Raw genomic sequence first — 17,431 nt, 5'->3', positions numbered from 1 at the left:
TGATTATTGTTAAATTATTATTATTCAGATTTTGGGAGCATTCCTTGGACATGTAAACAGTGCAATCCTAATATGCGTCTCAATTTTGATTTTTACCCCAGTTTTAACCCACATTTCTGGTTGGAAGGAGAAACACTCCTATTTTAAACATTATGAGTCTTGGATTACAACAGGTTTTTGGATATATACAAGTTTGCACAGTTGCATGTAAACAGGAATATTAGTGGAATATCAGTTTTTATTAGACATGTAAACATGAAATTTTGAAATGAGAGCAAAAACTGGATTTATTTGGGCATTATACATAGTAGTTGTGATGTGATTACAGTTAGTCTGGTATGAAGTGTACCTAAATGGGTGTACATTAATTTGCTGCAGTGTTTCTGGGAGAAAACAAAGCCGTATGTTCAGTGTCCCTCTGGTGTCACCGTGAAAACTGGTGGACACACATCACAATAAAAGATGCGTCAAGGCGAACTTTAAAGTAATCAGTGTCTCTTTAATTTACAGTCTCTAAGAAAACAAAACAGTAACAACACCTATTTTTAAAAAAGCAATATTCCCTATGCAGGTGACCTTTAAACAATTACATGTGAATCTCAATCTCAGTATTGTACAAGTAAGACCAGCGCACCCACAGCAAGGCACAAAAATTGTGTAATTCAATTTGTACGCACAGTTTGCCAAAAAGACACGAGCCTAATCCTCGACTTACAGAACAAAATCATTGGAGATATGCACTGAAAAAACATTCTGACTGTAGGATTAAATAAACTGTAATCTTTGTCCCACAAACTACCCAGTATTTCTGCTTCTTCCAACCTAGAGATTAAACTAATTTTGAGGCTCTCTTATCACAATGTTGACACAGTTGCACACAATATACATAACTGATTAAATCGTCATTGGCTGGAGAAGAAGAAGTTTTGAAAACAGCAAATGAAAAACACATCAATCACAATCTATGACAGTAAGAACATGTTCTCCTTTACAAACAACGTCAAAATCTCGCCTAGCTAGGTACAAAAACTACAATGAGTGTGTCTGGAGGAAAACGTATACTCACTATCAATATGATACATTGATAAGTGGTGTCCAAGATCGATCAAAGAGCTACTGCAAAGTATAGAAATCTTTGACGGCAAAATGTTGAGGAAAAAACATATTAAATGTACAAGTAGTTATCCTTATAATAGTCTTCTATGCTGCCAGCTAGTATTGCAGATCTGTTGAATGTAGTATAAAGAACTACCTTTGACCCCATACAGTTTGGTCCCATTGTCAGATCAGGGTCATCTGCAGAGTGCCGAAGTGGTTAAACAGTGATGTTTGATATTTCAACGTGAACTACAGTGAACTTATTGCTGTCATTTGAATCCAGATGAGACATGGCTCAAAACAACAAGCCTGCTTTAAAAAAAAAAAAAAAAAAAAAAAATCATAACTGATTTGAGTGGATTTAAACACACTAGTCAGTACGGCTATTTATCATGTAGCCCACTCACAACACATTTCCTCAGTTGCACGAGTATAAGGCACAAGCTGATTTGATCTAAGGTGGGATTTTCTCTTGCAGCTTAAAAACACAAGTGTCATTGAGGAGTCATTTTTGAACATCCTCATGAGAGAAGTGTAAAAACTACCAAAAATGCTTCACTTCACCATATAAAGCAGAAGAGTAAAGTGGAACGAATCCGAATTCTTCTGAGAAACAGCAGTTCACCCTGAAACAGTGCTTCTACTAGTCACGAGTCGTATCCTCATGTGGACAATGGTCACGTCAAGTCAGAGTGAGAATCCTGCGCTGATATTAAAGCATAAGGGTTTTTCCTAGCAATAGCTGAGTCTTAAAACATTATAATCTGCATTTATAAATCCACAGTGGTGGATAAAATCGCTGAGTCAGATCCCATAATAACACAGAGGAAGATGTTAAGAATTTCAGCACGTTGCTTCGCTGCTCAAGTATGCTCTCCATCAATTTCTCCTTCTTCGTGGTCCTGTTCTGTCTCCTCTTCCTCTTTGCCACCTTGCTCCCCGTTGACCTGGAACTTGTCATGGGCCCATTTGGGGCCATTGGTGTTGGGGCCCCCGGTGGCTTTGCGGATGATGAATCGCGCCCTTCCACGCAAGAAGCTTCCCCGTCCTCGCCCTCGGTTGTCCACCCACTTGAATTCGGTCTCCCCGTCTCTGTCATCGTGCTGACGGGAAAAGGGTTGGAGGTGTGTCAAGGCAGCACTTACGAAAGTACAAATTTGAGCTAAACGGCACCATGTGGTTAATTTAAACAGACATTGGAGGCATGAATGGGAAAGAGATCAACCCTACCAAGTAGTATTTTCTGCTCTTGGGAGTGTACTCTGGGTCCCAGTCTTCATTTTTTGGGTGTACTGCCGTGTTTGGCATGTTGTTAGTATGTGAGTAGTTTCCCTGATAGTTGCCTCTGTTCCAGCCCCTTCCACGAATCCGGACTTGCTGTAATTAGAGAGAAAAAGACAAGGAATTGAAAAGCAGCAACTCACTGCTACACAGCAAACTGTGAAAGTCCAATACACAGTTCATCTTGACGCAGCTGTTTTCCTCCATCAACCCGACATCGTTCGACAAACTTACAAAACCTCCACGTGGTCTTCCTCTTTCAGCTGATCCTGGTGACTCCCTTTGACCCAGTCGGGCCCTGTTAAAGCCTTTATCTTTGGGATCAGACTTGTCATGGGCCACATCCTCTTTTTGGGACTTAGAGGACGAGGAAGACGAGGAAGAACTTGAGCGAGAGCGCTTCTTCTTACTCTTCCTAAAGGGAGAAAGGGTACATACAAGATCCTTCATGCCCAGCTGTTTATTATGCAGGGTAGATCAACGACAGTATTCAGCATATTTGTAGATGGTTTGAAACAGTACAGGGCAGCTGCACGTACTTTGATCTCTCATGGCATTTGGAGAACTTTTCCACAGATCTCTCTCTACTAGAATCTGGGGAATCTCCCGTATCTCTCCCCCGATCCTGATTATAATCTCTTTCATGGGTGGTATATTTTTTACGGCGCTCAATATCCAAACGAAGGTCCATTGGGTCGCCCTTCATTTTTTCCCCGCCATCCTGAGCAAATCAAAACAGAAAACAACGTCGTGGACAGACTTTGGATTAGCATGTAGATCCTGTCAGTCTGCTCTCAGCCAAGCTGGTTTGTACACTAAATAGTGATGTCCATGGGTAAAGGGGGAAAGTCCTGGGTAACAGCCAGCTGGCTCGAGTGAAACAAAGTGAATTTTCCAGTGCATTTAAAGTGCCAAACCAGTAGTTTTGCATGTTTTTAGGATTACCTTAAAATCTGAACCATTCTCCAAAGCATAAGTTTTTAGATTTTGCTGCCTTCAAGGTAGCTATTTAGATATAGGAAGAAAATCTACTTGAAAAAACTTTGTTTCAGATAGGCAATCCATCACATGTAGGCAGCTTTAATTCGTGTCAAACTTAATTTACTGCGAGGTCAACCATCAGAAGAGTGCGTTTTGAAAACCTCCTCACTGGTGCGTTCATGTGCTTGTGGGAAAATCCAGCACCCAACGCCTCGAGAATCTGCAGCACAGTGGCAACAAACAGCACCAGCATATTTCACATCGTCCTTGCTTGTTTGTCCTCCATGTGCAACCTGACATTCAGCAGCCGATTCCCACAGTTTGAACATCAGAGCCTCGGCAACACGGTGCTTTCAGGTGTTGGTAACCAAGAGTTTTCAAAACAATCCCTGAATGCGCTCAGTGATGTATTTCCTATTTCAAACAAGTTTCAAGTCACTGAAAGTTGATCATCATACTGTAATTGTGAACTGAGAGCAATAGCTGCCTGGAAGGTGAGAAGCCAATCTAAAAACATTGAGATATGCTTTGGGAAACAGTGGCTGGTACCCCCTCGAAAGTATACATACTGAGTAGTTGTTAAGCTACTGTATGACTGGCAAAACCACTAGTATGGTTCTTTAACAATGGAAGAAGATAGGACTGTTCATGCTGACTTAAGTTTACTCAGTTTAATGTATTTTAGTATTATTTTTGACTCGTGTTTACAAAGGCATGACTATGTTTCCATGCGCGTCAATAAAGAAAAATGATGAGGGTTTATTCAGAAAGCAGGTAAATATAAGCACAGGTGCATAAAGTGCTTGCTGTTGGTTATTTCCGTTCCTTATTTTTTAAAGAATACTTACGAAGACAATTGCTTAGAGTCCTTTGGCACAGTGGCTTCCATTTTTGAATTTCTATGATTCATTAGCCTTGGTCAGGCTTGTGCCCACAGTCTAATCATGTGTGAGGGCAATATATAACAAACAACAAAGTCAAAGTGCCTTATTTTGCATTTCTTGGACTTTGTGCATCTCCCCTCAAGGAAAGCCACAGGCTTTAAGAGAGCGCAGTCTAAAGGCATCTGGCTCGCTCACTCGCTTGCTGTTGTTTGTTTTTCCAACATACTTCATACTGCAAAATGTTCAGTCACCTTGTAAGTGCCATCCTCTGAGCTTTTCATCGCCTCAAAAAGTTGAGAGTGTTTCTTAAAAGCTCTTGGTGAAACATCAATTCTCCTGTGAGACAGAAACACAGTTAAGACATGATAATTAAATACACATCGTACAGGAAGCATGCTACAGGTGCCAAAACAACCAACCGTGAGCTACACTGAACTGCAAACACGACATAAAACAGACAAAAGCAAAGAAAAATTGGTGGGAAAACAAAACTGACCTCCACCGAGCATGAGAACAAATAAGCCAAGATAGTCTGTTGATTTTCAGGTAGGAAAGGTGAGAGAAATACCTGAAAGCTGTTAAAAGAGGAGGTGAAGCCACAGCACACTGAAGGTGAGAGGGTCACTCAATAGGCGACTCTACCTGTGTATCTCTGGGCTTTTTCTTGGCTTCATCATTTCCTTCTCTGCAGCTCGTCTTTGGTACAAGGTGAATCGCTCGTTTAGAGTCATTCCAGAAGACGGAAAGTGCTGAGCTGTACAGGGAGACAGTAAAAATAGTTGTTAGCCGTTCTTGCGTCTGTCATCTAACTGTGATGCTGAATTGAACATCCCCATGTGCCCCACAGTATTTTATATAGGAAGTGAAACACCAGGAAGGCTGGTGGAAGGTTGTCTTTCAGGTATCTGAATGGTAACGTGATCATTTGTTGAGTAACATGAATGGCCAAAGCTTATTAAACATGTAGTGTGACGTCAGCAAATGATTTAATAGTATATGTGAGGGCAGCCACAGAAGAGGAGACTCACCTTTAATGTGGTGAACGATGGTGACAATGTGTTGAGCAAACAGCTCAGAGGGACTCCTCTGTAACTGAGCATTTTGAACATGCTGAAAGATGGAGCGAAACTCCTGACCCTTTTTTGAGGACTGCACAAGATCCTGAGACAACTGACGCTCCTCAGCTAAAATATCAGAAGAGCTGAAAGTGACAAAATGAACATTGTCATAGTCTGTTTGCTCTTCTGTATCCAAAATAGGCCAAAAACAGGAGTCTCTGCTCTACAATCAGATAAAACAACATTCAAACAACAAAGGTGCATTTTTTATACGTCATTTTCTAAAGAAGTCATCAGTTTACAGCAAAGGTGGTGCTACTGTTGCAAAGCCTGCAGCTGGATGTACTGAAGACCTGGCGATGATGCTCACCTTATCAGGTTATCGCCAAGGAAATCCATTCTGACATTTAGTTTTGTCTCCTGTTTTCTCGAGGACATGAAAGGTGAGTCCTCGCTCCTGATCATAAACATCTCTCTGTCAGAGTTCCTCCTTGGTGGTGGTGAAGGAGATGGGATGGAGGGAGATTTTGCAATCTTCCTGGATTTGCCATCCATTTCTGTGGGCAGGCCCTCAAATTTTCCCGCTAACTCCCTCTTGGCGAGGGCAGCAGCAATGGCCGCCGCTTTATCCTGCTTTCTGCTCAGATATATGTCCTCTGCCATGGCATCTGCCACCTGTGAATAGGCCACGCTCTGCCATTTGCCAAAGCATTCTTCAAACATTTCCGGGTCTGAGTGAGTGACTTTGCTCTTTGGCTTAGAGGACTCGTCCCCATTGTGCCGGTCGTTGTGAAGCGGCTTTGAATGAGGCTTAATTATCATCTCCTCCTCTTCCTCAGCAGACAGAAAAGGAGAAGCTTTCAAAAAGCTGTTCAGAGACACTTCGCCATCAATGTCCTCTTTGTACTTTCTTGACACTGAGTCAGAGATATTTGTGGATGCTTTGCCATTTAATTTCCCTTCTTCCATATCCACATCTTGGGCTTCTGAGGTCTTGCCATTTTCCCAAGATTTTGCTTTTTTATTTTGCTCCTCCAAAAACCTAAATAATGACAAAGAGATGAAGAGCTGCATCGAACCGGGCATGCAATGGCAATAATTAAACTTACAGAAAACCAACAGATTTTCTGACAAGATGTCACGTTAGAGCCTCTACAAAGGAGGTTTTCTCAAACAACAACAGAGAATTTTGTGCCCTGGAAGTAGTTTATCAATGGAAGTAAAGACATAAAACATAAGGAATTTCAATGAAACACAAGGCAAATAATGTGATTCCCCCTAAATACCTGCATTTTATTCTAGTCTGCTATGACAACCACACTTGACTACCCACAGCTTGCAAAGTCAAGCAAATGCCAAAATAAAGTGACTGTTTGGTCTAAAAAAAAAGCATGTGAAAGCATTTAAGTGATAATTCATGACCTTTTTACGTATGACTATAAAGTTTGCATACTTTGCCAAAACAATATGGGAAATAATTTGAGAAAATAAAGAATAAAATCAGTCTTACTTTCCGAAGGCAATGGAGATTGCTGTTTTATCTCCATTCAGGTATTCCTCGTTGGAGAAGAAGTCAAAGCTGGACAGCATTGGATTTAGACCTTCATGTGAGGGTTTTTTTGTTGAGGATGAACTACACACTGTCTGCCAGGAGGGAGCGCCATTGCTGGTGTCATTGGTGATTTTAGGGGAGGAACTAGACTGGTTAGGAGCCTGGCTGCTCTGACCAACAATAACAGCAGAGCTTGCCAGTGGACTCGTTCTCTTCGGACTGCTGCTGCAGACTGTCAGGCTCTGCCAGTTCCCCTCAGTTTTCCCACTGCCTGCGCCGCCTTTGGTGTCTCCTGCCAACACCCCGACGAGCTCCACTGGCTCCCCATCTCCCCCTCCTCCCTTTTGGACCTCCTTGGACGCCGAAAGCTCCTCTTTCACATCCTTGGAGTTTTGGTTAGTCGGCAGCAAGGCTTGCCTGCTTTTGGGAGAGGCGGAGTGTGAGGAAGAGGAAGAATGCCGCGAGTGTCTAGACAACGGCGAGGACGATCGGTCAGAGTGGTGAGAGTGACCACGATGGGGGCTTCCTGAGCGTTTCTGGAGGTTGTGAAATCGTCCTTGTGAATAGTTTTGCTGCTGCTGCTGCTGTTGCTGCTGCTGTTGCTGTTTTTGAGGGTACTGCTTGTAGTTCTTCCATTTGGGGCGGCAGTTGTTGTTATTGTTATAGCCACCACCCCCACCGCCACGCTGGTAGCGTCCGCGTGGGAAGAAGCCCCGCCCTCGGCCCCTGAAGTTGTATGGCCTCCGGAAGCCGCGGTGGTAACCCCGGAACTCTCGACTGTTCTGGTATCCCCTCTGATATTTCTTCTCCCGGTTGTGAGGTGGAGAATGAGATCTTGACCGTGACCGAGACCTAGAGCTGCGGGAAAAAAAGCACAGAGTTATTGCTTAAGGGTCGTGGATGCATAACAGAAATGTGGTTTTATGGGTTCCTGACACAAAAAAGTGATGCAGTCCAATACAAGACTACCTGAAACACTAAATCACAGCCTCTAAACTTAACATAGAGATAACATCTCTGACACAATCTCAACAAAATGCAGCATTTACTGAACAGACACAGATGCATACATAGTATACACACCTGCTGCATGTTTCTCATAGTGGCTGGCCGGTATTTAAAAGCACTGATGTTGACTTAATACAAAATGATAACACCCGTGTTACAGGAACACAAACTCTTCCACTGATACATCTTTGGGGCAGTGAAACCACAGCGATGACCACTTAAAACCAAATGCTTTAAGGTGACAAACAACATATGCTGGTCTGTAGGAGGCCACAAAGGAGCCCTGCGTGGAGAGAGGCAGAGATTTCACAGTGTGATGCTGAACCAGGCTGCAGGACCAGACTCGTCCACATGGTGGCTCTGCTGCACCTCTGATGAAACGCCTTGTGTCCTTCTCTAGCCTGAACCTTAAACAGCATGATACAGTATATTCTCTTTGTCAAATCAAAGATTTCATAAGCCTGACATGCTCTTTCATAGCCAGACCGCATGTCAACACAACATCAACAACTCTTCACTGACATCTTTGTGATTATGAATTCAGCAAATCTGGTGTAGATATCAAACTAGTTCTGTAATGTTCTGTGAAGTATTTTTTCTGCAACTACATCTTCAGCAACTTTTCCACAACTGTCAATTAATAAAAAGCAGGTTTCCCTCTAGAGTCTTTTAACATAATACAAAAACCTGCAGAAATGTCAAGGTATATTAAGAAATGTACAAATACATACAAAGCCAAGCACATATTGCAGGAAAAATACTCTAAATTGCCTGAGCAAAGCGTATCAAGCCCCATGCAAACACACTTGAAAGCCATGTCAAAAAGATAAAGCAGCACAGGACTCACCTATCGTGTTTTTTCATTGGAATTCAGCGTGATTAAAGAAGGCAGCGCACTGAGCAGCACTGCACACTCACAGCGCGAGCTACAGATACAACATCTCCTCTGGCCAGCTCTGGTGGAGCAGGGAGTCACATGGACTGTATGAGGGGAGGGGAAGGGGGGGGGGGGTCTACTGGAAACCTTTGCCTCTGTGCTTGCCAGCTACATGGGCTGTTCAGCCAGTGTGCTGAGGCTTTCTGAAAGCATCATTTAGACACTATTTCCTGTTCTGACTGCAAAATACTACAGAAATCGACATCTTAGCGTGATCAGAAAGACATAATCTTGACGCATGAGATGTGAGGAGGAGAGTTTTGCAAAAGATTGGGATTGTGAGAGGGACTTCAAGAAAAGCTCCAAACCAAAGCTGATTCTGTTCAATGTTATCAGACCTGTCTTCATGTTGACGATGTTTTGCCCAGGAGATGCAGGGAAATCGACCTTTTTCCGTGTGTGTGTGCAGCTTTTTTGGGTGTTCATCTGTGAGTGTGTGAATATACAATTTATGCAAATGTGTGCATTCGGGCTTGTACGGTTCCGGTGTGACCACAAACACAGGAAGAGCAAACCATTAGATTCCTTCCATGTCTCTTCTTTATGCTAACTTTAATACGTGCTGCGACACTGCCAGGAAACGAGCCGCCCTGCCATTTTATTGCCATGCCACAGTCGTTCTGCCAGAAACAGCAAAGGCAACAGAGTGAGGCCTGACTTTTTCTTCCAAGTGCTCACCATGGTCGGCAGATAAGCCAACAACCAGGGCATTTTTAATTAAGCAAAGCAACCAACAGCAAATGCTGCCCTTGATGAAATATTTTCACATGCCACTGAGGTCGTCTACTATGTAAATGTTTTCCCATGCAACGCAAACTGCAATAATTATCGCTCTAACTTAAGTCTGTTCACTAACCGGCAGCTGAACTCTTTCTCAAACATCAATTTCCTCTGGATACAGAAGCCGAGTTTGAGTTAGACCCAAATCCATTAAAACGCCACAGTGGCTCTGTCAGTCCACATGAGAACCAGTCCAGGACAGATGGAAATCAACAGAAATGTAGCTAACAGGAAATGCTGATCGTAACAGAAGGCAGTACAGCTTGTTCACACTTTCACAAACTACCATTTTTTCATTTTTATTTATTTCAGATCTTACCAGCACATTACCTGGTCAGTCAAGCAAGACAGGTTCAGATTTATTGTATGTAGTGTTTGAGTGGAAAAGGAGCTTAGCAGGAAGCTGGATGATCAGCACTGATGTCTGTGCAGCCAGGCATCACTTTGCCTGCTGCACCTGCTGCTAGTTTCTCTTTTCGACACATGACAGCCGACTTTGTTGGTCACAGTCATTCATACTTTGAGCATTAGGTGAGGCAAGGCGTTCTTGGTTCATATGTACTGTATGATACCTTTCACTTATTAAAGAATCAGGTATTAAATCTTGTTTTAATAGGTCTGATCTGGCAACAAAAGGGCATCTTCAACACTCAAATAAAAGGCACTTGATCTCAATACAGCCAATAGATGGTTCAAAAAGAAGGGACTCTACCCATAGCGGCGCTTCCTGGACCTGGACCTGGAGCGACTGCTGGAGCGAGAGGTGGAGCGGGTTCTTGACCGGGACCTGGAGCGGCTCCGAGACCTCGAGGCGGATTTCGTGGATCTGGACATCGCTGCAGCCAGCCCACCTCAAACTGTCACACAGAAGAGTTGTACAACCGAGTTAGGATTTTGGGAAATGCAAGACAGCAAACAATACACGTCTAAAAGGATGTGTGGTTCTTCAGTCACCTTTTCAAGGCATTGGCTGCGCAGAATGGATATTAATCAACGACTGAAGTAGAAATGATCACGGACGAAAAACAAATTCAACGAGCGCCAAGAGGAAACAAATCCATGAAATACAATATCCAGCAGAGCTAAGCCGTCCGAGATGTGCCTCAAAAAACACCGTAACCCAAAAGCTGAGTGAAGACGCACAACAGCTGTGAAAAAGGAAGGCAATCTGTGGAAGTGTACGCCATCCGAACAGATCCAGTTTTATTTGGTCTCTGATCATTTGCATAGAGGGCAGTCTTACGTCAGTCATCTGACTGCTCAAGTCTTGAACTCACTATAAAATACTAACACATAAATAACGGTTATCAGTAGGACAGAGCATACGTTCTGTATTTCCTCCCATGCAGAAGATAGTAAATCAGTGAAAATGAAGATTCAGTTCTGTGCTCAATTTCTTCACAAGGAAAGACAACGCAGTTTGTTAAATGAGGTGAAAGACAGAAAGCCAGCATGGTCAGTACTCTTTTTCAGTCTCAGACTATCACTGCATGTCGGTGAATGATTAGCCCATAAGTCTCTTCAGTCTTATCCCCACATTAAATGTCTTCAATATGTACACCATTTTTTTTTTTCTATTTAGTTAAACTTGATCACTGAGAACGTGACAAGAGAAAGTTAAAGCTGTGAACAGATGTGGCTAAAAATATGTCGCAGCGATGGTCATTTGGAGGAAGCAGAAAAGCCCATAATGTGCCAAATGCCTGCTGAGCAGAACAGGCCTCAGCTCGATAAATGCAAAGCTGCTAAGTGCATTTTTACAACACATGAAACATAAACCTGGCTGACTTTATATGCCTCGTCATGCATGATTAAAAGCACTGGTTACTGTTCAACTCACACCTGTCCAGTACAAGGTTAAATACCGAAAGTCGCAGTCACCCCACTAGATTGATGAGAGCGTAGTTTTCTTCCTCCGGCTTGCTTATGGTTAATGATCTGCTTCCAGTCTGCTACCAGAGAGATGCTCGGCATGCTCAGTGCACTCAGGCTTCAGTATACTTTTAACTTCAAAGGATGTTTTTTTTTTTTTTCTCAACCCTTTCACTGCTTCACTTGTATACTCCCCAAATTATTAATACATATCTGTAGCAGGAGCATCTAGTTCCCTCCAAGGTCCACAGGGCATTATCTGTGACATATGATCCTCAGAGTCCGATAAATGCCAGGGATCAAATAACTGATCTTTCATTATAAGAGTCATCTTCAGGGACTTTGGAAGGAGGAAATTGCAGACTACACATGACAGGGATTTCAAAAGCAGGGCACGCTATCACATGGTGGTCCCAGTGTGTATCCTTTCTACTATTTTGGAGGGTATTGAAATGGATCCATCTTCCCCCGCCTCCTCCTCGTGCTCTATGAACTTCCCACTCGCCTCATTCCTGGCAGCATGTTGTTTTTGGCTTTCACAGAATAATTTCCTGACGGTCCAGCCTCAACAGAGCGTCAACTTAGCTTACTGTGCACATTTCGAGAATGGCATTCAGATGTGCCCCTTTCCCCCATGTGGTAGCTAAACAGAAACATAAATAAATTGTAACAGCCTTCTTAATTTTGCCTCAAACAGCAAAGAACTTCGCCTTGTGGGAAACTGTTGAGGAGAGGTTTCATTCTCATACATTATTCTCAGTTTGTTATAATAGCTGTAATGAAATGTTTCAAACCAGCACATCTGTGTTTCAGACATTTTCATATGGCTGAAAATAGTTTCCATGAAACTTCTGAATAGGTGTCGGTAGAAACTGTACAAAAAACAGCCATACAGAGTTAAGTTTCCCCAGAGGAGTAACCGTTACACCATGACTGCCTCATTAACACACCCAAGCACTGTCCTTGCCTCCTGTTCAGAATAGAAGTATTTGGTGGAATCGAACGGTGGGATCTGGTTCGATTGCCTCTCTCTGAACACCCGATTGATAACCAGCTGCAGCTGTCCCTGCTCCGCACTGTGTGGTCGGCAGCCTAATCACTGAGATTTCAGCCTCTCTAAAAGGCTGTGGTAAGCCTGCTCTTTAATCACTCACTACTAGATTTGCACACACAAATGCAGTTACTGACACGCATGCACGCACACATGTCTTACTACACTTCTGAGGACATGTAGTTGATTACAATTTATCCCGAATGTCGACTTTCTCACCTTTTCCACATCTCAGCGCTGACCTAAGCGCTTCACCAACTGCCAGCCTCATTCAGGTGCTTATCAGCCACTAACAATGACGCTCCTATTAATACCATTACCCTTATCAACTATGAACCAAATCCTACAACCACGATTCCAAATAAGTTGGGACTCTGTATAAAGCAAATACAGACTGCAAACACTTGCGAACGAGCTGTGTTTACTGACAACAGTTTTATGAAGTGTTCCTGAGTACATGTAGTAATCTCCTTTAAACAATCATGTGTTCACATAGTGGTGAACCTCGCTCCATCCTCGCTTGTGAACGACTGAGCCTTTCCAGGATGCCCCTTTCATACCCAATCATGATACTATCACCTGTTACCAATCAACCTGTTTACCTGTGCAATGTTCCAAACAGGTGTTTTTGGAGCGTTCCACAACTTTCCCAGTCTTTTGTTGCTCCTGTCCTGAGGCATCAAATTCAGAATAAGGAGATACTTGCAAAACTCAGTGACATTGATGATTAAATATATTGTCCTTGTGCTGTTTTCAATTGAATACTTGTTAGAAAAGATTAGCAAATCATCACATTCTGTTTTTTCACAGCACCCGGGGTTGGACATGATGCAGTCAGAAATGACAGCACACTGCTTTAAAAACGTCATGCATGGTTTGAGGTCTAACTTCACTCTTCCTGGTTTCAGTATGAGAATTGTATGGCTGGGTGTCTTTGTTAGTGATGAGCTGATGCTTGAAATATCAGGTGTGTGATTCAATGATACCATCGGAAAATAGAGAACATTGGTATTATAATAATAATTAACTAAAGATCACCAATATATAATCTTGAAGTGCTTTAACTGGTATCTTAATGGACAACCTTGGTTACCTTAATAAAAAAAAATTAAACAGGAACAACAAAGTATTAACAGGAACCACATGTACAACCGGACAAGCAGGTCTTCAACATGGTAGGATTGCAAGAAGGAACTGCGATGAACTGAACCAGAGAGAATATGGTGAGCAGATATGATTGAAATAGTAAGACCAAATTAAACTGACAATGGTTCTCACATGGGTAGAAGTTTGAGACCGTGCACACACAAACATGATTAAGATTCCCCTCGGAGTGGAGAACGACAGCTGTGTAATCCCCATCACCTGTTTATTTCGTGTAGCAGCAAAAGTAGCTCTGATCAACAATGGCCCAGCAACTCGATACACGGCTCAAAGCACACGGGAAGAAACACTCCACTCAATCAACTGCCCTATCATTAAGACTGGGATGCCACAGTGGCAGCTGGAATCACATTTGCTATCTATATGTGCCCCCGAGACACCCCACCCGCTATTTCAGAAAAGCCACAGCAACTGTCATTGGCACAATCTTCGGTTGTTGAAATGTGGCAGTCCCCCCTTCGGATCCCCTCAAGACACTTCACATGCTGACGCAGTTAATGGATAGCAAAGCCGCTGGCAGCGCTGTTTAAGGCGAGATAAACCTTTCAGCTTCCTCCGTGGGTTCGTAAACGAAGAAAAAAACAAACTCCTGAATAGCTCCATTCAGTCGCTTCTGTCTGAATGAGTATTAGCTGACTTTTCTTTGTCTTTGGGGAGCTACTCCAACTGCTGGAAAGACAAACACACGACTTCGTGCAGAGATTTCCTGCAACACAATCCTCTGCTAATCACTTGCAATGACAGATGAGAACGTTCAGATTGCCATTGAACTCGTGTAATGATGCCATGATCCCAGCTGCAGCTAGCCTTCTGCTAATTAAGGCATTTTAGCGTCACTCTAATCTCTGCAGGTTTTCAGCTGCGTTTTATCGCTCGGTGCTATTTGAATGAGTCTTTACAACATCAACGAACAGTTTGTTAAAGCAGCAACTGGCACTGCGCAGTTTTACAATGCATAATGAGGCTACTTTTGCCTGGAAAATGACATACATGAGTGCCGCTGAGGCATCATCACACCGACATGCTTCTCAGCTGTCTGTCATCACCACATCTGAGCAGCTCGGCTGCACACAAGAGGGAACTCATCAGCTGAAGGTCTTCTCTATTTTGGTCAGCTGGGAACAGCCTGGGTATGGGTTTGAGTTATAGCTCTGTTTCCAGAATGCATACAGTTGTTTGTGTTTTCCTGCGCCTTAAAGTCTGCATGAAGCTGGAGACACGGTCGCTGTTTATGTTTTTAATTACGGTTGGCATGTCGTATAACCAGAATACTTTCCTTTCGGCTGAAACACCGGTTGCTTTCATGCATTGAGGTCTGTATAAGCTACTTGCAGAAATGGCACAAACGTGAGCACCTCCTACCACATCTCAGTGTTGGCAGCGGCTTCAAGCCACATGCGAATAGCAGGTTGATTAAATGATCAGTATGTCCTCACAAAAGGCAGCACATAAAAGCAAAAAACAAACATAAATGTATGATCCTTCAGGACGTGCCAGCATACTTAAACATGGGCACACCTTTTCACTGGGTGTGTACTTTTGAGTAGCTGGTATTTGTTAAACAGGATCAACCTCAACCAGGATCCTGTAGCCCAACAGGAAATTGCACGATAATGTTTTTTTTTTCCCCCCCCCCCACATCACTGGACCACAGGAATAAATTGACGTTAGACCACAAACCCCATTTCGATAAGCATTCACAGGAAACTCATGTCTAGGAGATAATTCTTGCTGCTATATATGACTTCTTTAGGCTTGGTTCAAGATTGTGGCTGTTTACACTAGGTGGAGGGACAGCTTGGTGAAACCTGCAATCACAACAGTCATTCTGTCATTGGGCTAACCACTAAAAACAGCAGTCACAGAACTGGTGAAATTAAACCTCTCGTTGCACTGAGGTGCCCCTTCAGTCCTCCGGTGGTCCGAGGACGCACTTTGGAAACCACCGAACGATGACGCAGTGCTCATGATACAGAAGTTGAGTGACAGCCAACTCATCACGGGTGTGACGGCTGGACTCGAAGCTCACTTCACCGATATTTTCTCCACGCTCACTTTACTCCAAGCGATAACAATGTCAGAGCCAGGGGGTCACGTCCTGGATGGGAAGGACCGTGCATCCTCCTGGAGTGTCCTCGTGTGCGTAATGACGCATCGATCAATGCGGGAAATAACAAATCTATCAGTGAGACGCACTTAATATCATGCAGAGCTCCCTCTGAACATTGAATCCCCCTATGTGGTCAAGCCGTTTACTGAGCAAACTTTGCCCGAAAAGAAATGTTATTTCGGAAATTTGGCTGCAAATGATATTTCACACTGACTTTTTTTTTTATCCTTGCGCTGCGCAGACTGAAAGCCTCGTTTTCCACGTTGCTGCTATTGAAAACACTTTATTTTCTTTATATTTATTTCCACTGCCAATCAAATTACAGCCTATTTAAAAAATGGCAAAAGTACTTACAGTTGTCGTTCAGTGTCGTCTCGTCACATTCAGGCGGCACAGTGCGATGCTGCAGAAACGGCTTAAAGACAGTTTCTCCCCGGTGTCTGTGTGTCTGTGCTGCTGTGACCAGCTTATGTCAAGTGTGTGCGCGTGTGTGTGTGCGTGTGTGCGTGTCGGCTGGAGTCTGCGGTGTTCAGAGAGAGGGGGTGTGACAGCCCCGCGCGGCTCAGAGGTTCATGTTTCCTTCCGCCTTCGCCGCCGCCTGTCAGAACGCCTTCGCTGCGTCGCGGTGAGCGGCAGCGCAGATCAGCGCGTTGGAAGGACAAAAAGCCTGTAATGAAAGCATTCTGTCATGGCAGCCTTGTAATCCCTGACGAAAAGTCACTGCTGTGACCGTAGTCCCTGAGGGAGCAGCTACTGGGGATAGCTACCGTCTCTGATCCACACACTGTTATTCTGGCGCTATTGTGAAAGGATTGGATAGGATGTTCCTTGTTACTGTGCTGGAGTCCAGTTTTTCCCTCTTCATTCGGTGGTTTATGCTCAGCTTTTATGACATTGTCGGAAATGTGCAAATTCAACTGTGTTTATTAAGTTAAAGCTGGTTGTTGTCGTTGTGGACTTCATCGTGCTGAGAGGTGTCTCTATTGTTTTTGCAGACCAGTGCAGCACCATCACAAACTATAACTTCTCAGCTAACGCATATATGGTTTCTTTAACACATCTATAGTAGTGTCATCTGAGACTGAACATAATAGGCATCATAAACTAGACTTTTTATGGCAGATCAGCTACCTTGCAGTTGCACCTAATAAAGTGGCCGCTGAGTGTGTATTTCAACAGAAAACACACGTCATTCCACTATCTGATCGTCACGGCTGTGTGACACATGCAGATGAATCAGACATAAAAAAAAAAAAAAAAAAAAATTAACTCAAAATACACTGACTTGCTTTTTCAGGATCTTTCAACCACATCTCACTGTGTGCATGTGAAGATTTTGTATGTAAAAGTCCATTAACACCCCATACTTGTTCTTGTGCTCTGATCATTCCTGCAAATGCATTTTGCAGTTGCACTCAAGGTACCAACTGTAACTCTTAATCCATTCAATCAAGTGTCTTGACACCTGTTTTAAGGGGCAAACGTGAACGTGAAATAAAGCTTGCACTGGGCATAGCTAATACAGTCTTATCCAATGCTGGCATGCGATTGTTATGACATCAACTGAGCTGTGGATAATCCTATTTTGAATATGCCTACCGCAGTTCCATCAAAACAGATAAAAGGACGTCTGACTGGCAATGAAAGAAAAACTT

General features: G+C 43.3%; 1 protein-coding gene across 2 annotated transcripts; it reads right to left on the bottom strand.

The window, feature by feature from the left end:
- Positions 1–478: 478 nt before the first annotated feature.
- Positions 479–16,268, bottom strand: thrap3a (thyroid hormone receptor associated protein 3a). Of its 2 annotated transcripts, none has more exons than XM_041942969.1 (11): positions 16,131–16,268; positions 10,292–10,436; positions 6,813–7,712; positions 5,673–6,344; positions 5,273–5,445; positions 4,887–4,998; positions 4,496–4,580; positions 2,919–3,100; positions 2,614–2,794; positions 2,329–2,475; positions 479–2,201 (listed from the first exon to the last, which is right to left on the bottom strand). In XM_041942969.1, the coding sequence occupies exons 2-11, from the start codon at positions 10,411–10,413 to the stop codon at positions 1,962–1,964; spliced, it is 2,814 nt and encodes a 937-aa protein (XP_041798903.1). In that variant the 5' UTR covers positions 10,414–10,436; positions 16,131–16,268; the 3' UTR covers positions 479–1,961. The 2 variants fall into 2 exon arrangements, with proteins under 2 accessions (XP_041798903.1, XP_041798904.1); XM_041942970.1 differs by lacking the exon at positions 16,131–16,268 and adding an exon at positions 10,534–10,711.
- Between the last annotated feature and the right edge of the window lie 1,163 nt (positions 16,269–17,431).

This window comes from Chelmon rostratus, chromosome 8 (assembly GCF_017976325.1).
Source record: "Chelmon rostratus isolate fCheRos1 chromosome 8, fCheRos1.pri, whole genome shotgun sequence".
Classification (NCBI taxonomy): domain Eukaryota; kingdom Metazoa; phylum Chordata; class Actinopteri; order Chaetodontiformes; family Chaetodontidae; genus Chelmon; species Chelmon rostratus.
Note: the sequence above shows the minus strand (reverse complement) of the source record. Positions and strands in the feature narration are given on the sequence as shown.